Source organism: Canis lupus, chromosome 27, assembly GCF_011100685.1.
Source record: "Canis lupus familiaris isolate Mischka breed German Shepherd chromosome 27, alternate assembly UU_Cfam_GSD_1.0, whole genome shotgun sequence".
NCBI lineage: Eukaryota > Metazoa > Chordata > Mammalia > Carnivora > Canidae > Canis > Canis lupus.
Genome location: NC_049248.1, coordinates 39,963,419 through 39,988,880, shown reverse-complemented (window position 1 = coordinate 39,988,880; position 25,462 = coordinate 39,963,419). Strand labels below are relative to the sequence as shown.

The 25,462-nt window shown below is 49.6% G+C and overlaps 2 protein-coding genes across 15 annotated transcripts in view; one reads left to right on the top strand and one right to left on the bottom strand.

Moving 5' to 3' along the window:
- The first annotated feature begins 4,533 nt into the window (after positions 1 to 4,533).
- On the top strand, positions 4,534 to 12,751 carry ASB8 (ankyrin repeat and SOCS box containing 8). Of its 8 annotated transcripts, none has more exons than XM_038577481.1 (5): positions 4,547 to 4,690; positions 6,825 to 6,971; positions 7,411 to 7,570; positions 9,000 to 9,104; positions 10,945 to 12,751. In XM_038577481.1, the coding sequence occupies exons 3-5, from the start codon at positions 7,442 to 7,444 to the stop codon at positions 11,575 to 11,577; spliced, it is 867 nt and encodes a 288-aa protein (XP_038433409.1). In that variant the 5' UTR covers positions 4,547 to 4,690; positions 6,825 to 6,971; positions 7,411 to 7,441; the 3' UTR covers positions 11,578 to 12,751. The 8 variants fall into 8 exon arrangements, with proteins under 8 accessions (XP_038433406.1, XP_038433409.1, XP_038433408.1 ...); XM_038577480.1 differs by having other exon boundaries at positions 7,407 to 7,570; XM_038577482.1 differs by having other exon boundaries at positions 6,825 to 7,009; positions 7,407 to 7,570.
- A 1,199-nt stretch (positions 12,752 to 13,950) lies between these two features.
- The window catches only part of PFKM (phosphofructokinase, muscle), a 44,830-nt gene continuing 33,318 nt past the window's right edge, over positions 13,951 to 25,462 (bottom strand). For all 7 annotated transcript variants that reach the window (XM_038577473.1, XM_038577468.1, XM_038577469.1 and 4 more), the window contains 18 exons: positions 25,236 to 25,401; positions 24,483 to 24,527; positions 23,950 to 24,058; positions 23,734 to 23,829; positions 23,426 to 23,518; positions 22,492 to 22,617; positions 21,074 to 21,138; positions 20,499 to 20,568; positions 19,581 to 19,730; positions 19,099 to 19,169; positions 18,693 to 18,780; positions 18,446 to 18,598; positions 17,604 to 17,768; positions 16,535 to 16,596; positions 16,214 to 16,325; positions 14,908 to 15,007; positions 14,721 to 14,826; positions 13,951 to 14,493 (listed from right to left, as the gene is read on the bottom strand). In XM_038577473.1, the coding sequence (XP_038433401.1) occupies positions 14,349 to 14,493; positions 14,721 to 14,826; positions 14,908 to 15,007; positions 16,214 to 16,325; positions 16,535 to 16,596; positions 17,604 to 17,768; positions 18,446 to 18,598; positions 18,693 to 18,780; positions 19,099 to 19,169; positions 19,581 to 19,730; positions 20,499 to 20,568; positions 21,074 to 21,138; positions 22,492 to 22,617; positions 23,426 to 23,518; positions 23,734 to 23,829; positions 23,950 to 24,058; positions 24,483 to 24,527; positions 25,236 to 25,401 (1,922 nt within the window). In that variant the 3' untranslated portion in view covers positions 13,951 to 14,348. The remainder of the gene's footprint in view (positions 14,494 to 14,720; positions 14,827 to 14,907; positions 15,008 to 16,213; positions 16,326 to 16,534; positions 16,597 to 17,603; positions 17,769 to 18,445; positions 18,599 to 18,692; positions 18,781 to 19,098; positions 19,170 to 19,580; positions 19,731 to 20,498; positions 20,569 to 21,073; positions 21,139 to 22,491; positions 22,618 to 23,425; positions 23,519 to 23,733; positions 23,830 to 23,949; positions 24,059 to 24,482; positions 24,528 to 25,235; positions 25,402 to 25,462) is intronic.

Sequence of the window (25,462 nt, the reverse complement as noted above, 5' to 3'; positions counted from 1 at the left end):
TGGCAGCAATCACTACAAGCAAAACATCATTATCAAATTTCTAGCTCCAGTTTGTGCCAAGGTCTGAAAATAGGAACACTAGTTTTACTGTCAGTCAACACCATCTAATGAACACTTCTTGAGAGCAGAACTGGAATTAGCAGGGGAGAGAAGAAAAAATAATGACCCTAAAAGTCTTATGAGAAACAAAATATATGTAAAACAAGCAAAAAACAACTTACAATCAAAGCACGAAGATCACAAATAACAAACTAAAATGTATACAGATGGAGCTGGAATGTTGAATGCAAAATTCATGGGATGTGATCAAAATACCATTTTGTTTTTTGGCTTTTACTGTCTTTTAAAATTTGGCAGGGGACACTTGGGTGGCTCAGTCAGTTAAGTGTCCAACTCTTTTCAGCTCAGATCTCAATCTCAAGGTCATTAGTTCAAGCCCCACGTTGGTTTCCATGCTGGGTATGGAGCCTACTTAAAAAACATATTTTTTAATATAAAAATATGGAGGGGGGATCCCTGGGTGGCGCAGCGGTTTGGCGCCTGCCTTTGGCCCAGGGCGCGATCCTGGAGACCCGGGATCGAATCCCACGTCGGGCTCCCGGTGCATGGAGCCTGCTTCTCCCTCTGCCTGTGTCTCTACCTCTCTCTCTCTCTGTGAGACTATCATAAATAAATAAAAATTAAAAAAAAATAAAAACATGGAGGGGATGATCTTCCCCTGCAATTTTTCCTGAGTGGAAAATTGGGCAGATTTCCTGACCTTTCGGTTCATTGTTTGATAACTGACAGTCCTTTATGTTAGTCACTTTAAGTCAAGAGAGTCTTGATTTGGTAATTAGAATGTTTCCAGTCCAGGATGTTAATCAAATACTTCAGTCTTCATTCTAAGGCACTAGTTTAAGGCTTCTCCTCCTCTCGCTTGTCTGCCCCACGTAAGGTCCCCTTGTGACCGGCAGTTGCCTGCCTTCAGCTTTCTCCTTACCTCCTCCCCCAACTAGCTAACTGCTGTTTGACCTGCTGTGTAAAAGTGGGAAGCAGGGCAGCTAAGAGATATGATAGATCTGTACTACCCGGGTCTGGCAGATGATTTAAGTTGACTTTTTCTTGTTGGGTGCTTTTAAAGGTTCTTTGGAGATCCCTATCATCAGAGACCTCTCACTTCAGTCCTTTTGGCCTAAATAGATGACAATCTCTGTGTATTCCAGGATTCCTATGTTTGTTCATCCCTAGCTTCTGGTCCCCAAGTCCCTCCACACCTCTAGACAGCCATATGAATAAACCAAAGGCAATGCCACGCTGACTGTCTTCCGTATGGCCCACATCTGGTCCTGGGAAACATTTACACATTTGTCATCCCTATCAACTCTGTGAATGTGGCAGATCCCAATGCATTCACCTCTGTTTGTAGCTACTGCCTTTAAATTATAGGCGAAGTGCTGGTGCAGTTCTCTGTGTTTTACAACTATGGGAAACAATTGCCAACCTTCCTGGTCCCAGAGAAGGCCCTCTCTGGGCTGGAGGACAGGGATGCAGCACCATCACTAACTCTCCCTTTGGGTGGGAAGGGAGTGGGAACTGAAGAGCACAAACAAATTGCTCCTCAAGAAACCTCTTCACAGACCCTTCCTCTCTATATTCTCTCCATCTCACTGTGAAGTACAACTGTTCTTCAACATTGACTTTGAATGTTAAAAACTCTGTTGAAATAATTATCCTGAATTGCAACTGTTTGCAAATCCATCTCCAACCTTTGGTAATAAGAGAATGTGCTTCTCCATCACTGTCTTCCCTGCATTGTGAGCACAGGGCCTGGAACAAAGTGCTAGTAAATGTTTGATAAATGTATGAATGAATGGATCTGAAAACTCCTTTGGTTGTGCAGTGGATCCTCAGACACTATGAAATCATCTGCATAGATGGCCTATGGGAGTCTCATTCTATATTTATAAGATGCTGGGAGTTTGCCAGAATTTATACACCCTATTATTTACCAATCAAGAACTTTTGAGAAACATGACAACCCGGGGAAAAATTCACAGTTTTTTCAAGGAATAAATGAATACATAAACACGAGATAGCTCAAGTTTTTAGAAAACATACAGGATGTCAAAAATTTCCCTCCCAAACCGTGGGAACTGTGGGTATTGTCTGAATAGTTTATTAGGAAACCCTAAAGCTGTAAAGAACAACAAAGAAAAAATGGATTTTTAAAATGTTCGACAAAATGTTAATATGTTAAATATGGATGACAGATAGTTCATCGATACTATTCTCTCTAGTGTTTTTTAGTATGCTTGAACATTTATGTAACACAAATAACATTTAAAAGCTGAAGTTTGGAATCAGCACTGTCTTTACCCTGCTTTAGAAAGGAAGCACCAGAGGAAGCAAAAATGGAACGGAAACTATGTCGACTTTGGCATCTTCTAATTAAGCCCTCACAGGTCCCATTAATGTAGTAGTATTATGATAGCCACAAAGCTGTTCTTATCTGACAAGAGAGTAAAAAATTTTAGAAGCAAGAATCACACAGATTCAGAATTATAGAAATAGAAGGATATTCAGAGGTTATTTCAGCCAATGCTCTCTTTACAAATGAGAACACTGATGCCCAAAGAAATGGGATGAAGTAACTGTCAATCTCAAAGCCAGAACAAAAGTTAGGTCTTCTGTACTTCTGTACTCTGGTTTCTCTCTCCACCTGAGTGGCATACGACTCTTTTAAATAAAAGCTGCCAAGGCAGGGAAACTCGGGTGCACTACTTGCACACATTGCATCTTCTGACCCTATCATTTCTGCTGTGTCCACGTGGGGACCTCCTTCTTTTGTGCAGTGGGTTTTCCAACACAGAGTAGTACTAGACTTAATAAAATGAAGGCCATAGAGGCAGTCATCAACCCTTCAATAGGTCAACTGTCTGAAGCTTGTGCTCCACTTAGAGAAAGCTATGGGTGGTGCCAAGCAAAGCATCACCTTACTGGGCCTAGAGAGAGAGGGAGAGCTAGCACACCTTGGACCACTGCATCGTGCAGTGGAATTATTACACATCTGCCTCTCACCTCATTAATTCCCCCAGCCAAGTAGGATTCAAGGGGGATTCTAGGGAGAATATTACCATTGGGGTATTAATAGGAGTCAGACAGTTCTAGACACGGGGATGGGAGTTTGAGAGGTACTGACTGAAACAAGGTTAGGTCTGACAAGACACGTAGTGCCTTGATTTTATCTATGATCTTCCCTGCTGGTGGCCAGGAAGGACTTAGGTTCACAGGATGAACTTGTGGATCAGCACCAACACCGGTATCTCTTGCCCTTGTGTTTGAAGGTTTAACACTCTCTAGGGCCCTAGAGAATAATACAGATTTCTGGTTTAGAAGCAATGGGTACAGAATCAAACTGTTTCCATTCACTGAATTTGATCAAATGCCTTACAGTAGTTGTGTGTGTGTGTGTGGGGGGGGGGGGTTGGGGTCTAGCCTCCACATACTGTTCAGATTCCTTCAACAACTTCTAAACAAATCTATGAATTAAAAGCGCTGTAGTTAATGGGTAGCTGCAGCTTCCAGTCAACCCTAAGCCCTTCTTCCCGTAGAACCACCAATGACCAAAGCAGCCTTTAATCCAGAGTATGGAATTGGTGGCTCACGGGCTGACTGTCGCCTGCTTTCAAAATGGTTCTTTTTAAAAGGCGTTGCCCATATTTGCAATTGGGGAGGATTCGCTCCTCTCAAAATCTGGACTCCAGCTTCTCTGGAGAAAACCGGACGACCTCGCCCTAGCAGAGTGGCAGGGGGTGGAGGCCGCATCCCCGCAAGGCAAGGGTGCTTGAAGTCCGCAGACAAGGCATGAGCTCTTCCAGTTCATCATCCCCTCGGTGACCTTCATCACCGTCCGGGCCCTGCTTTACGCTAAACTCCTTCGATTACGGGGCTTAGGACGCGCTCTGGGGAGCAGGTGAGGGGCGCGGCCGGGCGGGCCACAGGCTGCGCCTCTCGCGGCGGCGGCGGCGGCGGCGGCTCTGCGGGGAAGGCACCTCGCCGACAGGTGTGGGCTCCCCTCACGGCGGAGGAGGGTGCAGCCTCCGTCCTTTCCGGTCTCCGGCAGGTAGGCGACTCCTCCCCTCGGGTGGTTTCTGCGGCACAGCTGGGGGGGGGGGGGGGGCGTGGCCGTGGCCGGCGGGTGCGGAAGAGCAGGCGAGCGTTCCGGGCCTGTGACCCGCTACTGCCCGCCCGGTCTCCCCGCTACTGAGCCAGGCCAGCGGGTTTGGCCGCGGAGAACTGAGCTGCTCCGGCCCCCGCTCAGCGGCAGGCAGCGCGGGGCAGCGCGGGGCAGCGGAGGGCAGGGAGGGCCCGCTACGAGCCCGCTCCACGCAGGCGCCGCCCCCACCACCCGCCCAGTAGCCGCGGACCCGAGCGCCCGGCGGCGGCCGACAGCACCGCACTGCGCCTGCGCGCAACCCTCCCGGCGGGCCCAGAAAATCACCTGTTACCTCTACCCGGGGAGGGCGCAGGCCGCCTCACGAGTCTGCGCAGGCGCGCGCCGCCCGCAGCCATTGGTCGGCGCGCGGGCACCCCTCCCCGTCGCCTTTCACATCCTGTGGACAGAGGGGCCCGCCGGAGACGACGGCTTCTGCTTCCGGGTCACGCCTTGACAGCGGCTTTCCCCGCCCGGCTCAGCGCCCGAGGTCCGGTGAGTGCGTCCGCGGCTGCGGGAGTGCGGGCCCGTGGCGCTACGCCCAGGAACTCCTCCTCCGCTCCCAGCTCGGGTTTCGTTAGCCTTCGAGGCAGAGACGGCCCCCGGCCTTGGGGAGTCGGGGCGGGGGCTCCGCCGGCGTCCCTCGCGCGACCGCGTCTCTCGCCGCCGGCCCCGGGACGCCGCAGGCTTTGCTGCGAGCTCTGCGCATCCCTTGCGGGAAGCGACGCCGCACGTCCTCGCGCTTCGTGCCCTTGCCCTGCGGCGCCTTGCCTCGGCCGGACGTGGCAGGTGCGGCGGGGTCGGGGCGCCCGCGGCTGCGCGGAGGGTCTCCCGGCCTGGGCGCGCGGTGGCACCTCGCTAGCGCCGGAACTGTCAGTGTCGCCCCTCTCCCGCTTTGCCATAGAGGACCCCTTGGTGTTTTCTCTGGATCCGAAGTGAAATGCGGGGGGGGGGGAGGGGGGGCGTTTTCGGCTCCAGCGGAGGCAAGGGGCCCCTCGGGTCAGAGGGCGCGGGGCTGCTGTCAGGAGATGGGTCGAGTGTACACTGCCGTGGCCCTTCCCCACGTGCGCTCTGCTTGGACGCAGCAGCACAGAACCGCCGGCCCTGTCCCCAGTTAGGACTTGGAAGCCAGGAGTCCCAAGAGTGCCCCGAAAATGATTGCGGGGTTTATTTAGTGTCTTCAAGGTTATCGTGGCCCCTGAGTGGTTAGCAGAACCAGTTCAGGCTGGGCCTTCCACTTTAGATGTCTGTCTTCTGCCCCCGTCCTTGGAATCTCTGGCGCAAACGCACCTCTGCTTTTTTTTCCTGCTTTTTCCTTGCAACAAAGAAGTATAAGATACAGACCCTTGTCTCTGCATTTAAGCTGTTAGATTCAAACATATGTCAAGTCTAAACTATCTAGAAAATTTCAGAGAGACCTATAAATAAGTGCATAAGGTTATTCATTCATAATAACGTAGGGGCGGCAGCCCCGGGGCTCAGCGGTTTAGCGCCGCCTTCAGCCCAGGGCGTGACCCTGAAGACCCCGGACGAGCCCCGTGACCTTGGAGACCCGGGATCGAGGAGGAGTCCCGCGTCGGGCTCCCTGCATGGAGCCTGCTTCTCCCTCTGCCTGTGTCTCTGCCTCTCTCTCTGTCTCTATGAATAAATAAAATAAAATCTTAAAAAAAAATAATGATGATGATGATAATAATAATAATAATAACGTAGGGGAGAAGAATGCCCAGTATGAATCTTTGATGCCTCGGAACATTGTTAACTTACATCCTATTAGTTAATACTGTAATAGCTTAAACAGACAAATGGCTACTGATTTGCAAAATAGAAACTATTCAAACTTATATTACATAATTCGTAAGGGGCTACTCCATTATGGAAAGCAAAAATTATGTAGTGTGAAAGGACTAAAATAACTTTGGGTTTTTTACCTTAGTAGTCACCATATGCGTAACATATGTAATTTTGCAAGTCTTGGGTTTTTAGAATCTAAAGTAATCTTTACATTCAACAAATATTGAGAACCTGCCATGTGCCAGGAACTATTGAAAATAACACTATATTTACCCTCAAGGAACGTATAGTTCAATAAGAACACGTATTCCTAAGCAGTTCTGTCTAGAAAGCTGATACTGCATACTGTATTTTTTCTGCAGTTTTTGATATATGTTTTTTCATGGAAATGTTCCACCTTGTTTGCTAGAATTTTAAATGTTCCCCAACTAGTATATGGCTCTTATACAGCCAAAACTTTTATCAGTTAAATTTAAGTGTTTTGCGTTATTTTCTTCTTGAATGCTAGAACTCACTGTCAAATTGTGGCTTGAACATATATTTGCCCAAATCTATTTCTCAGCTGTCTTGAACAGCCAATTATTAAAATTTTTAGTTCATTTTGCACTCTTAAATCTTCTTGTTTTCCTACAACCACAAGCATATGTCATTGATATCAACTGCAATTTTTTTTCTACTTTTATATACGTGAGTTTTGACATTTTTGTTTTAGAATATCACCTCAAATATTTTCCTTTTTTTTTTCTTTGTTGAAGACATTTTAAACTGTTTCACAGATGCCTCGTTGTTGTTAACATAGATATATTTGTTCCATAGCCTTTTCCCTCTCTTTACACAGGTATCAATCACTTCTATAGCCTTTGGTCAATCGACCAGTCTTTGTGAAATACCTACTTTTTGTGAGACTCTGGCTGGCCTTCCATGGACAAAAAAATAGAAGACAGAGACCTTGCCTTCTAATTGATTACAATTTAGAGGAGAAGCGGTATGAAAATAACTATACTGCAGGGCCAAATATAACAAGTAAGCTAAAGGTGATGCTGATAGGAAAGACCACAGAATCAGAGGAGGAAAAGAGTGTGTGTGGCATCCTCAGCCTTAAAAAAAAAAAAAAAAAATCCCCTTCCTTGCCTGGTCTTTTTTTAAACTACACAGAGCTCAGTGAGGGTCTTGGGGCCTCTTGGGGACTAGTTCAGAGAGTAGCATTGAAGTGCCGAGGGTCAGAGCATTTTCATCTGGTTTACCCAGCTCCCTAGGCAACTATTATGATCTATTTCTTTATGATTAATAAAAAATATTAATTAATCATTGATCTGTTTGAAATCTACTAGTAAAAGTTGGGAAGGCCTCAGAGAACTCCTAATCCCAGGGACAGGTTTGCTCAGTGATATTGTGTATGCCTAAAACTTCTTTGTTTCAGGCAGTTTGGAGCATGTGAACATACTCTGAGCCTTGATGAGTTCCAGTATGTGGTATATTATGCAGAGCATTCAGAGCAAATACTCTCTCTCAGAGCGCTTAATCCGAACAATTGCTGCCATTCGTTCCTTCCCACATGATAATGTAGAGGACCTCATCAGAGGGGTGAGTGTGCTGGATTGACGGGGAGTCCTGTGGGAGGTGAAGGGGGACAGTTCCTGGGGGAATCATAATAGATTACAGATTTGTAGCATTGACTCACCACAAGATTACAAGTTTTTACGGTCCTCTCACATGTATTAACTTGACCATGAAAGTACATTTCCTTGTGTTTTGCTTCTCTTTCCTTCTCCCTTTCACTTTGTGCATCTGATATTTTCCTCAGGAAAGATGTTCTAGATAACCCTAGTCTCACAGTCTTTGTAAAATGTCTCTCTGGATGTGTTACATATGGGATCCAGCAAGCTCAAAGTCTTCTACACATGTTTTACTAAGGGAGGAAGGAGACGAGCAAAGCAGAAGTGGTTTTCAGATCCTTGTGGTTTATAATAATTACACAGAGAGATATCACTTGCCATCCATCTTGACAGCAGCTACCACTTGGAGTTCTGTAAGGAATGTCAACCCCTAAAGTGCATGGTAATTTTTGACTTAAGAAAACCTCTTAAGGTATCTAACCACTGCTATGCAACAATTGTTACATGACTAGTATCCTAGACAGTCTTTGGTCTTTGATACTTTTTTCTGACTATTATTCCTATTGAGAAGTTACAGGGTAATTTTTTGCTCGCTAGAAAATGTATCCAGGTGGTTACCTTTGTACATTCTTTCAACAACTGTAGAATCCTTATTTACAGCCTGGAGCTCTTTAGCTGCTGCAGAGTTGGGTGGTGCAGCTTTGAGAAGAAATAGTCATACAGCGTTAACTTGTTCTCCACAAAAGCGGTACCAGAGGATCCAGCAGTAGGAAGTTTGTCACATTCTAATTCTAGCTCTGCTGCTGAGTCATTCAGCGACTTTGGTCTGCCCCTAGGATCCCCATCTCCTTTCATCAGATTTGAAACAGAAGTACCAGCAGGGCCTAGGTGGCAGAGAATGCCGAAGCTAAGAGGCTACTTTGAAGATGTTTATAAACAAAAAGATAACGTTAAGATGACCTCACTATTAATGATGTTCATCTGTTGAATGGCAAAAGGAACATGCCAGGTTCTGGCTTCAGTGTGACAGACTCCCTTTCCTGACCTTTTCAGAGCATGGTGGCCATGGAGAGTGGATTGCTTTTCCAGCTTTCCTGCCCGATGCTAAGTTTTCCATTGCTTTTACACTTGAGGCTATAGGTCCTCAGCGGTGTCTAGATGACCAAGTTACCTTGTGGAAAAACTTAATAACTTGATCTAGTTCCTTTCATTCATCTTCAGAGTATTCTCTTGGTTTGGATATTATTTAATACACAGGAAGAGAAACTGGGACCAGTAGCATGTTTATAGTACAGTCAGAGCTACAACCCTCTTCTACCCTGGACCCACTTCTGAGTCTCGTCCCACTCAGCGAGCCAGAGCTGAGCACACTGACTGGAGTTTCCTTCTGCCCATAGGGAGCAGATGTGAACTGTACCCATGGCACACTGAAGCCACTGCACTGTGCCTGCATGGTGTCAGATGCTGACTGTGTGGAGTTACTCTTGGAAAAAGGAGCTGAGGTAAAGTTTTTACCACTGTCACATTAATGGTCCACTAAAACTTGAGCTTCACATTTTCCTAAAGCTTGTCTCTTCTCCCATATCTTCCCATCTTCTGGCCCACGGTCACATTGGCATAGCCAGTTTTAAAGCAAAATGTAACGGTAAATATATTCTGTGATCCAAAGGATTTCATTCCTTTGCCTTTCTTTCTTAAGTTGCCTGTGGCTCCAGAAGAGGGGGTTTTATCTCCCCTTTCTCTCCCAGTCTTCCTTCTGGGGTTGTTTACATTTCCATTCAGTCCTCCTGTTGCCTCTTGACTGTCCAGGAGCTCTAAGTACAGAGGCCCCTCACTTGAGGTTTTAGATTAAATCTAAACCATTGACACCTGCTACCAGACATGAACTTCTAATACCACTGTAACTGGGAGATGAATATCATTAGGTAACCCATTCCTCAGGGCTGAGCTACTTGTGCTATCTGCCCACTAATTATTTTCCATTTATTGTATCTTGTTCCTATCTTCTTTTTAATGTATCTTAAAATAAGAGACATGGGTTAATTTATATTGGCATTAGCAAGAAGCAGCTTAGTGTAATGAATGATTAAAAGAATGGACTCGGGAGCCAGACTTCATGGATTTGAATCCCAGCTCTGTCACTTCCAGCTGTGTGACTTTGAACACGTTACTTAATTTTTCTTTGCCTCGGTTTCCCCATCTGTAAAACGAGGGTGATAATGATCCCTTCTTCACAAGATTGTCAAGTACGTAGTACACCAGCATGTAGTAATTGCTAAGTCAGCACTTGTTTAATAAATAAATAAGCAGTTTTAACTATTTGCAAGCAATCAGGAAGTTGCATGTGCTGAGGCGCTAATTGGAATCAGACGTGCCATGAAGCTGGTGTTCAGGCCCCAAATATTGGTCAGTTAGCCTAAGGGGCCATCATCTCCACACAGCCATGCTGTTCTCTGCTTGTCGTTATCTATTCCATCACTCTTGTGAGTGGCCCTGAAATGAAAGCCAGTGACTAATGTCAATGATGAAAATCTCCTGGGGGAGAAAAGTTTTTAGCTAAATAGAAAGTTAAACTCAGTTAAATATTTCATTGTATTTTTATTGCACTTTTAGGGGAAGATAGATAAATTTGGGTTTTGAAGTCTTTGTAGCCTTCAAAAATTAAAAGTAATGTTGATTTTTAGCAAGTCAGCTGCTCTTCCAGCATTGGAAGATCTGTGCTCTTCCCTTCAGATGCTTTTATCGAAGTTCTCTTGTGACTGCACAGCATATTTTTGCAAGGGAGCTGATTGGATTAACAATTTGAGCTGCTCTGTATGGCTACAGAGCACAGCAACACTACGTGGGCAGAGTTTGGCCTCATTTTTCAGTGTGATTGCCATTATCCACAGGATAGAGTGAGATGGGATAAGCAAAATAATCTAAAGCCTTTACTCTGGCTAATATATTCAAGCTACTTTCCAATAAATGTATACTTTCCAATAAATGTCTTCCAGAGTAGTTACAAGGTTTTAGACCTCATCTCTTTCTTTACCCCTTACCCCATGGTAGGGATCCTAGTGAATAATAAACAAGAACAGAGCAAAAGCCTAAATAATGCAGGCCACCTAGTCAATGCCCAGAATAGAGTGCTGGTTGTTTTGAGACCATTCTCTCCCTATTTGTTCCTAAGTTCTTGTCATATCTCCTCTTGATCACCAAGACTCCTTGGGAATTGCTTGTTGATTCTCATATTCAGAACAGGACATAGCAAAGGTAGTGGACTGATACACGCAAGCTTTTGCCCGCCCATCTTCCTGTCAGCAGTCTAGCTACTGTAACGTAGTTCCTCCCTCTTTACAGGTGAATGCCCTGGATGGTTACAACCGAACAGCCCTCCACTATGCAGCTGAGAAAGATGAGGCTTGTGTGGAGGTCCTCTTGGAGTATGGAGCAAACCCCAATGCACTGGATGGCAACCGAGACACCCCACTTCACTGGGCAGCCTTTAAGAACAATGCCGAGTGTGTGCGGGCCCTGCTAGAGAGCGGGGCCTCTGTCAATGCCCTGGATTATAACAATGATACCCCGCTCAGCTGGGCCGCCATGAAGGGAAATCTCGAGAGCGTTAGCATCCTTCTTGATTATGGTGCAGAGGTCAGAGTCATCAACCTAAAAGGCCAGACGCCCATCTCCCGCCTGGTGGCTCTGTTAGTTAGGGGACTCGGAACAGAGAAGGAAGACTCTTGCTTTGAGCTCCTCCACAGAGCTGTTGGACACTTTGAATTAAGGAAGAATGGCACCATGCCCCGCGAAGTAGCCAGAGACCAGCAGCTGTGTGAAAAACTGACTGTTCTGTGCTCAGCCCCAGGAACTCTAAAAACACTCTCTCGCTATGCTGTGCGCCGGAGTTTAGGACTCCAGTATCTGCCAGATGCAGTCAAGGGCCTCCCACTGCCAGCTTCTCTGAAGGAATACCTGTTACTTGTGGAATAGGCTGGAGGAGACATTTGCACCGTCACGCAGGCAACTCCGGCCGAGGTGTTTCCCTGCAGTACACTCTTTGTCTTGGAAAACAGGAAAAGCAGTCGTTCCTGTTGTGTGGTTTGTATTTAGAGGCAACGTGTCACAACAGTAACCTCCACACCATCTCCCCTCCCTAAACCAAGCAACCAAACAAAAAAATCCCTCACTTTTGTTTTCTGTTTATTGCTTACTTGGCTTTTTATATTGCACCCTGCAAATGGAGAGGCCTCCCCCCTCCCCTATAGGGAAAAAGTGCAACTAAACTCTAGGAAGATGAAAAGTATTTCAAGAATGTGTGTTTAGCTTTCCTTCGGGAACATGATTAACATTTCAGAAGCATCCCTCCAGAAGCATTGTAACTGGTCCATGAAGAAGTTTCAAACATCCCAGCCAAAGATGAAGATCCTCCAACCTCACAGGATGTGCAGACTCACAGTTGGGCTGGATGATGCCCTAAGGTGCGGCCACGGCACTGGAGCGACCGGAGGGGACTGCCCCTCGCTCACCATCAGAGGAACCTGTACCTTTGGCCTCTTTTCCATGGGTGTGCCTGAGGCTTACGGTAGCTCAGCAATAGCATTGTCTTGCTGCTTTCCACATGGTAGAAGAGAGGTCCAAGCAGTCCTAAGAACTCCGTGTCCTCAGAACTTTTATCCTAACGCAGTTCTTTCTCTTGGTGAAAGCCAGTTTGCTCCATCGGGCTTGGCAGGTGTTTGAGCACCTTCGGTGAAGGTGTTTTACGCCAGCAGGAGACGATGGGCTGGGCTGCCTCTTCCCATGGGTCTTCTTCATTTCCTTGTAGGCAGCTCACTCTCCTAAGAGTTGGGAGTTACTTTCCTTTCAGTTGTTTTGGAAAGTTTGCTTTTTACTGATCTATACAAGATGTCAGGGGAGCGGAGGGTGCGGGGGACAAGCTCTGTAAGAGCTGCTTTTGCGATGGCCCGCCTACTCACCACAGAGCTGCTTTAGGGACCCATACTTAGCCAACAGTACTCTTCCTTTTCATGGTCCTAAACTAGATCAAGTCGTTACTGATCTTGGATGACCCAGATGCAATTTTGAAAAACCTTTTTTTTTTTTTTTAACTGATTGGAAACTACAAATAAAAATGATTGGAATCTGCTGACACAGCTAATTTGAAAAACTATGTCTGCTTTTGCCCTTTTGCTGTTGCTAGAGTTTTTTTGTTTTTTCTTTTATTTTTTTTCTTTTCTTTTATTTTTTTTGCTCACTTGAAAAAAGAGAAATAAACACTTCTAAAAGCAATTTTGGCAATTTCTACTATTCCTGCTTCTCTCCATGTTATTTAATCACTGGGAGTCCCATTGTCCATCACTCTGGAGCGGGGCTGCCATCACCCTCCTCATTAGCTGGTCTGAGGATGCCGTGACAAACAGTGCTTGATATTTATTGTGATTTCTCTTCCCCTTAAAGAACTGCCCAAAGAACATCTGGCTGCTTTAATTCTGGATTCTGACAAGCCGCCTCAGTTCCTGTTCAGAACCGTTTGCACAGTACAGAGGTAATACAGAGCAAAAGCAGCGTACTAGAGATAATCCTTCCTCCACCACTGGTGAAACCTTGAACCTCTCCCTGCTTCGTCAAGCAAATGAGGAAACCGGGTTGGGGGGAGTATGTGTGCTTGTGACAAGTGACAGGTCTGGTTTTTGGAAACTAAGCTTAAACCCGGCATCAACAGGGCACCATCCTATCAGTTTAGATGGTTCCTGAAGACCAACTGCATGATGCAGTCACATGGCTAATGAGGAGGAGGAAGCTGTTGTTATGGCACAGAAAATAAATTGAGCTGAATAGGAACCAACAACTCTCTAAAGCCATATTTCAGCCAACCCACCAAACCAGGTCCTGGTCTGGGGGTCCCTTTCCCAGGCTTTCAAAATGTGCATGGCTCCTCACAAATGGAGTCTGCCTTTCATCTAGGAAGGAGTACGGGGGAAGAGTTGAGAAGAAAGAACCCTAGGTTGTCAGAAGAGGAGTAGAGCTCATAGGATGGCTGGAAAAAAAGCACCCTCAGGTCATGAGCATATGATCAGAAGGTGAAACACAACTTCATGCTTAAAAGAGAGCCTGGCACGTCCTATGGCTATGGAGGATACAGGAGGGACTGGTGTGGAATGAGGGTAAGGACCAGTGTACGATGATGTTCTAGATCCCTATGTTCATAGCCAAGAGATGCTGTGGGGGGACAAAAGCCATGAGGTGGAGAGAGGTACATGGGGTGATCGTATGGGCTGCATTTTCCCAGGTGTCTGAGCAGAGTCCAGTCCTTAGGGTTGACAGGATGACATTCACTTGTGAAAGTGACAACAGGAGAACCAAAAGCACAGTGACCAGTTGGCATTTATTAGTGTAGCTATTGTTTGTCACTGCAGTAAAAGTAATAGAGGAACCAAGACTTTGTTATCACAAAGAAATAAATAAAGCTTATTTTCAGGAAAATTCTAACCGAGTAGCTGAAATCTAGCAGTAGCACTAGAGGAGCCCAGTCTTGTGTGACAGATGAAGCTGGGGTAGAAGTTGATAAATTCCACCTAAAAGGAGCCTCTACTCACTGCCCGCTGCCCCAGCTCCCTGGCCAGAGCTGGTCATGGCTACAGTTGCAGAATAAAAGGAAACCTAAAGAAAAATGAGCTAAAATACTTGGGGATACATGGACTTGGATCTATCAGGGGGTGAGCTGACCATGATCAGACAATCCATGACCCTCACTCCAAAGAGGGTTAGATAGAAGTTTCTCCAGATCGCTTCCGACTGATGTGCTCCAGGTGGGCGTGCTCTGTGGTGTCCAAGTCAATCTCGTACTTGGCTAGGATTTTGAGGATGGGCCTCAGCTTCAGCCACCACTGTTCCTTGGGGATGCGGTGACTACAGAGAAATGAGAGAGATGATGATTTCAGCTTTTAGCAACCCAACTGACTTCTATCCAAAGCTTATGGAAAGAAGTTGAGTAGAAGAGGCCGGATTTTAGGGCACGGGGTTAAGATCTGAAATAGGTGTGATGACGGTGTTAGTCCTAGGATGAGAGGATTGAAGGCAGCACACAGGCTGGGAAGAGCAGACCCTGAAACTACCAGGGAAGCAGATGTACTCACTCAAAATCTGTCTGGTCCTTCAGCTCAGTCACTGGTTGAAAGACCAGAGCCCTCTTACGCATCCCCAGAACACAGCCCGAGTCTGGCGTATTGGCAAAGATCCTCCCTGCAATGAAGGACGATCGGTAAGCTTCAATAATGGGGAACCAGCCTCTGTGGAGGGGGCTTCCCCTCTTTCCCAACCTACCATTACGGTAACTCTCTTTGATTTTCCCAGACATCCAGTTCATAGCCTTGGCGCCCATCTTAGTGGCAAAATTCCTATCAAATGGAGTTGGGCTCCCACCCTGGAAAAAAAGCATAAAGATTACAGAGGGAAAGACTCTAATCAAGTAGCAGAAATACCTGAACATACAGAGATAAAGAAATGGCCTCAGGTTTACGGCCAGTAACAGGAATCCAGAAGTCTAACTCTGAAAGAAAATTCTGAGACCGTGCTGAGCACCAGAGTGCGCGGGCACAGCAAGTGTGGCCATTTATCAGGAGTAAGGGTGACTAATTAGACAAGGGGGTAACTGGTCTCACAGCTGCCTCTTCTAGCTCCACAGCTGTCAGCTCCTGTTCCTTCACCTGGCGTCTGGCCATTCAGTCACTTCTGAGCAGCCCTTGTCAGTCACCATCATCAATGACACAGAAGAGTTCCTTAGGAACCAATATGGATGCCCTTCCTTGGGAGCACCTCACAATAACATAAAACACCACATAGATTTTCTCTGAACTAAGTGAACTTAGGTGGGAAGCGGGGACGAGGTGGCCATACTTTATCCAATAGTACCCCATTCTTAAGGGTACTATTGGGGTCCATACTTAAGCAGCATTGGCTGGAGACACCGGATGGAGAGGCCTAAGACCACTAGAACCATCGGGGAGCACGGCCCACCATAGGTGTGGGGGTTGAACGTGGATTGTAGAAAGGTATCCATTTCCCCCGGAAACCCCAGTCCGTGGAGATGGAGCCCACACCAGCGAGGTGCCTGTGCGCACACCCCAGGTTCCTTCTGGAAGGCAGCGTGGTGTGGTGGGAAGGGCCCTGGAATAGGTGCCCTGGCTCTCACCCAGGCTTGTTTCTCCTCTCTGGGCTCATGTTCTTCATCTGAACTAGTGGTTCTCACCTGGAGGTGACTTTCCCTCCCAGGGGACATCTGGCAATGTCTGAAGACATTTTTGTAGTTGTTACAACTCCAGAAGGAGGTGCTACGGGCCTCTAGGGCGTAGAGTCCACGGTTGTCGCTAAAGGATCCCACAGTGCACACAACAGCCACCCGCGATGAAGAATTATCCAGCCCACCCTGCCCTAAATGGAGAGGACGGACCACATCATCTCTAAGGCTATTTCCAGAGTAGAGATATTCAGGTCCTATGACAGTAAGAAATTGCAGGCTCACGCTCTGGTGGCACCAATGGCCTCCGGCAGATTGGAGACCAGTGGGAGACCCAGTGGCCACAGAGGATATGGCCATCTGGTGAGGGGCAGGACGGGGCACCTTCCCTACCTGCTGCATGTGGCCGAGCACATTCTTCCTGCTGTCGAAGATGCCCTTCCCCTCCTCAGAGTACAGGTTGAAAATGAAGTCCGTGGTATAGTTCTCATTGCACTTCTCATTCCTGCCAAGTAGACACCAAAAGCCTGACTCTGGTCCTCTCCCCATCCATCCCTCACAACCCTTTCCTGCTTTTTCCATCTCCTCCCGTGGCTCAGGTTCTCTCCCTTTGTATCCAAATTCCCCGGGGGTGTCCCGAGCGTGGGTGCAGCCTGTGGGCTAGAGCCAGAGCCTATTGTCTCTTCACTCAGGAACAAGCCGTGGATGAGGTACCTTAACACCAGGCCCCTCTTCACAGTTGTTTTCATCTTTTGCACCAGATGTTCAACATTTGCCTGAAAACAGAGCAAATCCTAAGCCTAGCTGGGAGTGGATGAGGCTGGGCACGTGCCTAGCTCTCTGGTTCCCCACCAGGCCTCTCTCTCTAGAAGCGGAGACACGGAAGACAGCTGTCTGCGATCCTGTCTCGTCCCTACAAGAAGTTCAGTGGACAGAAATGTAAACAGAGATTCCGAATGAGACAGGCCGAGCTGGAAGGAGGCAAGTCCGAGGCAGCTGTGGCAACTGCCAGTTTTGCCTTTCCACCCGCTCCCAGTGTCCCTTCCCAGGGGTTTCCGGTTCCCTCAGGGGGCTGACTCTCGCTCTCAGTGTTGCCCTTTAAATGGTTTGCTTGTGTGTGTGCAGCAGTCATTGAAGGAACCAGTTCCTTCATCTGGGCTTTGAGTCAGGGGTACAGGAGGAAGACTCCCACCCTCCATCCCTGGCAGGGGTTGGCTGGGTTTTCAGATTAGGGAGTTCCCTCAGCCTGCTGCCCCTCCACTTGGTGGTTCTTCTTTCCTCCAGCGAACTGAGATCTTGGAAAATTAGGATCATGTGGTCTCTCTGTGGAACAGGAGTCGGAGCGCCCCCCACCCCGGAAGTGACAGGAAAGAGCCTGGGAGCAAGGGAAATCTGGAGGGGTGGCCTGATGCCGTAGAAAGACGGACTCTCTGCTGGTTAAACCACCTCGCCAGTTTAGACAAGGCTTTTAACCTCTCTAAATGGTTCTCGTCTGTAACATGGAGATGATAACTCTCCTGCACGTCTGTTTTGAAGACAAAATGCAAAAACACATGAGAAGGGCTTAGCAACATGCCGTCCTTCACAACAAACGCTCCCTACGACAGGAGCTGTGGTTGTGTGTGTGAGGTGATACCAGGAAATGCCTGCGTGCCGCTCCTCGCAGTCTCCTAGCAGGGCCCCGAGGACCAGGCGGCTGTCCTCATCTCGAGTTCTCACAGCTCGGGTTGCTGTGGGGACAGTGCGGACAGAGCTACGTTACAGGCCCCGGGTGGCCGTCTACCTGCAGGTCCCGAATGGTGAAGGGCTCCTCAAAAATGTAGGCAGCATCCGCCCCAGCGGCCAGGCCTGCCATGGTGGCCAGGTAGCCGCAGTAGCCACCCATAGTTTCAATGATGAACACCCGCCGCTTGGTGCCTGCTGCTGACTGCTTGATGCGGTCACAGGTCTGCAAAGACAGTGGGTCCTAGTTAGACCGGGCCCGGGATCTGATCCTCGTCCCTCCTCTGGCCCTTGCAGCAACCCAGCTCCTCCCCAGGCCAGCCAGGCCCCTACGCCTCCTCACATTCCTGCCTTCGGGGACGGCAGCCCCGCTTGCCAACCAGGCTGTGGAAGTCCTCTCCTCAGAAGGGAGTCGTACTCAGCCCTTCTGTCACTCAGAGTGGGGAAATTAGGCCACAGGCCCTCAGGAAGGAGAAGCCATTCGGCAGGTTTCTAGGATGGAGACTCACAGGTGAGAATGAGCCCCATATGTGGTCCAATAAAGTCTGGGAAAAGGCCTGCGCTTCAAGAAGCACTTTTCAAACACTCGCTTGGCTGGTAGCAAAAAAGGAGGTCACTTTCGGGGCACCTGGGTGGCTCAGTTGGTTAAGTGTCTGCCTTCAGCTCAGGTCATGATCTCGGGGTCCTGGGACCGAGCACGGCACTGGGCTCCCTGCTCAGCGGGGAGCCTGCTTCTCCCTCTGTCCCTCCCCCTTGCTCATGCTCTCTCTCTCTCTCAAATAAATAAATAAAATCTTAAATTAGAAAAAAAAAAAAAAAAGAGCCGTTCACTTTCTAGGAGCACAGGCAGCCCAGGGACTACAGTCCCGGCCCGAGGCCTGGGGGGCGGCGGCGGGCTCTCACCGTGCAGATAGTGTTGAGGGCTGTGTCAGCGCCCACGCTGAAGTCTGAGCCAGGGACGTTGTTGGACACCGTAGCAGGGATGACCACAAACGGGATGCACAGCTCATCAAACTGCTTCCTGCCCTCCATCAGCTCCAGGCCCCCAGTGTAAGCCTGCGAAGAAGAACCGCAGCAGGGGTGGCGGTGAGGGGGGGAAGTGAGAGGTGGGGGGGGCGGTGCAGAGGGAAAGAAACGGCAAGGCACTCACCTCAAAGCCCCCGATGATGATCAGGCCCTGAATGTTAAACTTAGTGATGTTGGCACTGATCTGCTCAAAGCTCTTCTTGGGCAGAGTCCTGGTTGAGCGGGGTGGGGCAGGGGCGGGCGATGGGGAGAGGAGACAGCAAAATCGAGGGAGAGAAAAGCTAGACTCAGGAGGTGCTTGATGTATATTTCCAGACTTGTGCCCCTTCCCTCGGCCACGTCTCCCCACTGCCCAGGGGTCCGCCCTGGGGCTTTAGGTTGCCAGAGCTGCTAATTCACTGAGGCAGCTGCAACGTGGGGACAGAGGGTCCCCTACAGCAGCATGGACACTGACCTAATGAACTGACACTATACTTCACGGGGAATCTTCAGGGCTGACCCGGAGGAGGTGCTCCTAGGGTGCCACTTACCTCTTAGTCCCAAGTTTGGAACCGCCTTGGCCAGTCCAGCCCCCCACATAGCTCCAGCCAGCCTCCTCGATCTGCAGGAGAGGGTCGCGCAGGTCTGCACCACTCCCTGAGCCCTGAGCCCACCCCAACCCCCACCCCTTGGAAGAGGAACGCCAGGCACCGGCTCTTCCCCACCCCAATGAACTCCTTCCACCCTTATGGGCTCGTTCACAAATAAGCACCTACTTATGCCGGGCACCGCACTGAGCTTCGGGATAGAGAATTAAATCACGTATGTGGCTCCTGCCTGTTTATACTGCCTTAAAATTAAGTAGCTACTTCTGCTCAAACCCTGAGAGGAAAATAACGTAGACAATGGAAGGCAGTGAGGGGCAGGGGCGGGGGGGGGGGGGTGTAGAAAGGAAGAAAATGGATAAGTCGCCCTGCTCTGCTTCCCCTAGCCACGACCACTCCTTGGCCCTCCGTCCCTCTGGTCCCCATACCTGACCCTTGGCCAGGCCCTCGAAGCCATCATGCACAACCAGCACCCGGTTGCCCTGGATGAGTCCAATTCTCACGGTGGAGCGGACGGCAGCATTCATGCCTGCGGCTGGGGCACCCACGTTCATCACGGCCACTGTGTGCATGGTAGCCTGGGGAGGAGGAAGCCGAGAGGGAGCAGGGCAAAGATGGGACAGAAACGCCAGCAGATGGGAGGGGACAGGTCAGTAAGGTCCCTGAACTCTGGGTCCCTCAGGTCCTAGGATGAGGATATCTGCCTCTGGACAACACACCCTGTCCCTGGGAGCGCCGGCACGGTCCGTCTCCTCGTGCCATGGAGGCAAAACTCTGTCACAAGTCAGTAAGTAAAGCTGCTGTCCCTGACCCCAGGCACCATTCATTCCGTAACGGTGAGGCCTTCCTGGGCAGTATCTCCAAAGCGTGATCCTTGGACCACCTGATCTTCATGCCTATTGAACCTGCATATTTCTGGGCCCTGCACCAGATCTAAATCCTCTCTGAGGGAAGGATCCAGCAACCTGCATGTTTGATAAGCAGCCCAGATGATTCTGATATATATTACATATTGAGAACCACGCCTTCCATGGAAGAAGCGGCTTCCATACACCCAGGTGTGATTATTCCCAGCCTTGCTCAGAGGAAATACGACATAAGCCTCTTTCCCTTCCTTGCATGCTACCTTGGGAGTCCTAACTTGGTTGTGGGTCTTGGGTTAGAGACAACCAGGGCACACTGGGAGCACGGGGCTGGTATCTGGGGTGGCTACAAGCAGAGTTCTTCACAGGGTCGGGGACCCTGTACCGAAGATGACAGGGGGGCAAGGAAGCTGGCATGGCTAGAGGTTGCAGGAGTGGCCACACAGGGAGGCCGAGAGAAGGAGTCAAGGGCAGAGAGCTCACCGATGTCTTCGAGACGGGAGGTCTGATGTGAGCCAGAAGCTTGTACACCTCCCAGTTGTTCATGAAGCTCCTGTAAAAAGTACGGGGTGGGGGGTGGAGGGGACTTCAGGCCACTCCTCTTGGCCAGCAGCCAAGGGGGTCTGAAGTTTTGCTCTGAGTGTGAAAGTTCCATAGGGCAAAGCTCAAGGGATATAACCGGGACATGGCAGGCACTGGACAGGAGCTGATAAGGGGCCACGAATTAATCAACCCGGGCCAGAGTGCTCTCCTCCCGGGTGCTGCACTCAGCCTGAGACGCTGCCCCTCGCCTAGAGAAAGGGCAAACCTAGCTGGAACCCCCACACACGAACACCAGATTACAGAAGGCCAATCCCAGGGAGAGCATCCCTGGGGTGGTCCGTGCCTCCCAGTCACCCCACAGCCCATGCTCCGGGGGAAAAAACTGTTGCAGAGACAATCACAAGAGAAAGAAGCAGAAGCTCCTATTTTGGGTCTGAAGCTATGTCCAATTTTTTTTTTTCTTCACTCCAGTAATCTGTTTTCTGTAGCTACTGAGCTTCTGGTCGTCCCCTCACCGGCCTCTCAGCTTCATGGCTTCATCGAATTTCCTGTCATTCATGGCCTTGGTCACATCCTTGGTCTGAGGAAGGAACACGGCAAGAGTCACGACTAGGAGGCAGGGCCCTTTACACAGCAGGATTTCTGCCTGGTGGTAAGACCCTGCCTGTCTCTGCGCTTCTGCAAAGATGCTGCCTACCATGCACCCCACCTTTTCTATGTGCTCCAAGCTTTCACAGAAAGAGATATCTTTGGTTTTCTTTAATTTGTGGAGTAATGAGCAGCAGAAGGAAGGAGCAGATTCAGTGCTCTACTTACTAGAACCTGGGCAGAGCAGAGGAGTGCTCAGCAGAACAGCTTTCTTCCCCATTCCACACCCAGGACCCCAACCTCAAAGCAGCCTCTAAACTGAATGACTGAAGAAGACCCCCCCTCCAGACGGCGTGGTTAGGAAGAAAGGCTGATCCCTGCCATGTGTTTCCCAGCTACTGATTTCTGGTGCGTTAGCTCTTGGGCTTTTGGATACGCAGTCCCAAGCAAGGCTGGAGCGTGTCTGTGCTGTAGGTTGCTGACACTCGTGAGCCTCGGAGAGAAGCAGGCCAGGAGCGGGGAGCCAGCCCGGAGGATCAGCCAGCCAGACCCCTTAGCTCCCAGCCACACGGTCTGCTCTGTGGCATCCGAGGATTGATTCCTTCATCACCAGAGCCACCACTCCCTGAGCACTCAGCATTTTCCAGGTACTGCATCACACCCATCCCAAACATCCCCTCCACTCCTTGTAACAGCCCTCAGGATGAGTGCTAGAAACCTCACGTTGCTTCAGAGAAGCATGTCCAAGTAGAAATCACAGAAACAGGGGAGCCTGGGTGGCTCAGCGGTTAAGTGCCTGCCTTCAGCCCAGGGTGTGATCCTGGAGATCCGGGATCGAGTCCCACATCGGGCTCCCTGGATGGAGCCTGCTTCTCCCTCTGCCTGTGTCTCTGCCTCTCTCTCTGTGTCTCTCATGAATAAATAAATAAAATCTCTTTTAAAAATAAATAAATAAATCACAGAAACATATAAGCCAGCCAGCCAGACCTTAATAACATCCCTGCTTCTACTCATGTTTGGAGAGAGAGACTGCATTTCTCTTCCAGCAAAGACATTGCAAAATCTTGGATGCGAGGTTGGATTTTACACGATATTGGGTCTCATTACTTGGTAGGGTCAGCATCTCTCCTGTGGAATACTTACAGACAGGGACGCTGAGGCTCAGCGAGGTGGCGGCTTCTTTGCAAAGCCTATTCTGCTCTTCCCACCTCACTCTAACTACACCATGCTGCCTTTCCATCTGCTCCTGTTCTAGTGGCCTTGGAACTTGGTCTCTTTCCCTTTAAGCTCCAGTTCAAAGACAGGCTCGGGGCTGTTAGGAAGGGGAGCCGAGGTCAGTACTTACCACCTGTACACACTCCATGAGGGGCAGGCGCACAGCCTGGTTACCAGAGAGGCTCACCACGCAGGCCGGGGTGTCCGGGGTCCCCTCCAAGAGCGCCATCACTGCTTCCACACCCATCCTGCTGCCCTGTGGGAGCCCAGGGACCAAAGACAAGTCTGTTCAGGGATCCCTATCTGGACTCGGCCTGGAGAGCCAGGGCACTCAAGGCCCTTCCAAATCACAGGGTGGAGCTGCACATTTAAGGACCACAGCCAAGAGCTTGCTGGGCTTTGCCTCCCTACTCAGATTTCATCTATAGCTTGATAATTCTTCATCCTCTTGCCGTTAGAATTCTATTTGGTTCCAGAGAAACGCATCCAATGTAGCAATCAAGGAGATTACTGAGGCTTGATAATATTCCCTTCTTATTGATAAAGCAAGAAAGAATATGGCCTCTCCCAATGCAGGTCAGATAAGAGGGTTCAATCTGAGTGTCTGAGTTAGATCTTAATAATGTTATTAATGCTCAAAGCGGGGATCCCTGGGTGGTGCAGCGATTTGGCGCCTGCCTTTGGCCCAGGGCACGATCCTGGAGACCCGGGATCGAATCTCACATCAGGCTCCCGGTACATGGAGTCTGCTTCTCCCTCTGCCTATGTCTCTGCCTCTCTTTCTCTCTCTGACTATCATAAGTAAATAAAAATTAAAAAAAAAAATTAAAAAAAAATAATGTTATTAATGCTCGAAGCGGAGATATGAGACCTCACCGTTCAGGGAGCATAGAGGTTCCCATCAGTTTTTAAAACAGAAGGGAATTCTTAAATGTATGGGAATGGGTCAAGGGCCACCGCAGTCCAGAGGCTGGTGGTGGGTGGCAGTAAGCCCCTGTCGTGGTGAAGTGCAGTCGTGCAAGTTGTGGGTCCAAAGATGTGAGGGCCACAGAACCATGACTTACCAGGATTCGGTCGAAGGCTGATGGGGTCCCACCCCGCTGCACATGCCCCAAGACAGTGACCCGAGTGTCATATCCCAGACGCTTTACCACCAGCTGAAGACAGAAGGACACAGAGTCAGAGACCAAAAACAAGCAGAGACTAAGATAAACCACAGATGATTTAACCTCTTGTAATGATCCCTTGGAAACTAGGGGGCAGGAAACTTGGGGAAAGATGTGCAGAAGGACTAAGGGGAGATTCAGAAACCACCAGGGAAGGGCGCGGGCGGGATGGCATCCAAGGCCTCTCTGGCTTCATGGATACTAACCTCCTTGATTTCTTCTGAGGTGATTGGTTTCCCATTCTTGTCAATCGCACCCTCAGCCACAATGATGATGTTGAGACGAGAACCCCGGGTCCTTGTCTGGTCAAGAACAAAAAGAAGAGTGGTCGATGGGGTGAAACTGATGGATGGGAAGGGCATTGTCAGCGGGACAGGCGAGAGTTTTTTTAAGGGCAAAAAAAAAAAAAGAAGTGCCAGTACCTCACTAAGCCGGCGACAAAGATGTTCCTCCCAGTCATCATCTGGCGGACATTCAGGAATAAAAACCCAGTCAGCCCCACAGGAGAGGGAGGTGACAAGGGCCAGGTATCTGAGAGGAGAGGCAGAAGCATCACGTGGGGAGTCCCACTCCACCAAGAGCCTCACCAGAACCCTGCAGGTTGCCTGGCCCCATAGTTGGTGAAGGGTCTGAGGACCTGTGGTTTCATTCTTGGAGGTGGAAGCACCGCTGAGACAGCTTCTCAGTGAGATTCTGTCCCTGAAGGGCACCTTCTAGTCATGCCACCCTACCACAGTGGCCTCAGACCTCAGAGCACTGGGTGCCCTCTCATGCTGGAGTGGGCCTGTGCACATACACACACGCACACACTTGGGGTGGAAGCAGGGAAACGAGGCCCCAGCCAGAGGAGCGTGGGCCCCTCCAGATCTGCTCCCCCGGGAGACCTCCCTGGATCCTCCGGGGAAGAGAAGGTTAGTGCTGACTCCACAGAAGCAGCAAGTCCAGATGATCTTACCCACAGTGCCGGCCCATCACTTCCAACACAAACGTCCTCTGGTGGCTGCAAGAGACAGACGCAGGGCTGACACAATCCTACTGTCCCTACGGCCAGGATCAAGCCGCCCCCAGAGCCAGGATGGGTAACCTCCCTGGGAGATGCCACTAGATCTTCCAGCAGGCTCCCCGAGAGCCAGGAAGACCTAGGAGAAACACATCAGCCACGGGGAGCTGAAACGTGCAGTGAAAGGGGTCAGTCCTGTGGCTCTGTTCTGGGGGCCCAGGGGGCCCAGGAAGGGAAGGAGGGAAAGGGAACAGAAGTGAAGAAGTGAGGACTTGACCAGTCTGGAATCCCCTGGGATTGCCTTGGCAAAGTGTGACCTTCTGTCCTCCCAATCTCGCACACTGCCTCCCCCGCACCCCCTACTCTGAGCAGTGGCAGCGATAGCCCCCACAATCGCTATGACACAGCTGAAAAGGGTGGCTGAGGTGTGGGGCTCCCCGGATTTGTCTCAGGTTGGACGTTAATCCTGGGACATCCTTTGGGTGTCAAAGCCCCAGAGCTAGTGTGGCCAGTAGGCTAGATGGTGAGAAGACGCAAGCCTACAGCATTCAGACAGCAGTGCAGTCTCAGGCCCTAGAGATCACTCTTTGTTAAAGAGTGTCCCGGCACCAGAAAACTGGTCGTTATGGCCTGCAGCTCCAGTGCATGCCTCTGCTCTGACCCCAGCCCTTTAGCCAGTTCCAGCTGCCTCTCTGCAGGCCCCCTCACCTCTGAGCAGTAGTGGTGATGGCATCCACGATCTCTATGATCCGGTGCAGGGCAGAGTCGGTGCCGATGGTCATGTCAGTGCCGCAAAAGTCATTGTCAATTGAGCCCACCAAGCCCACGATATTCAGGTAGCTGGACTTCGTAGCCTCCTCCGCTGTGATCTTACCTGACAAAGACAAGAAACCAGGAGCCGCCAGGTGAGGGGCCTGGCATGCCTAAAGAACAGA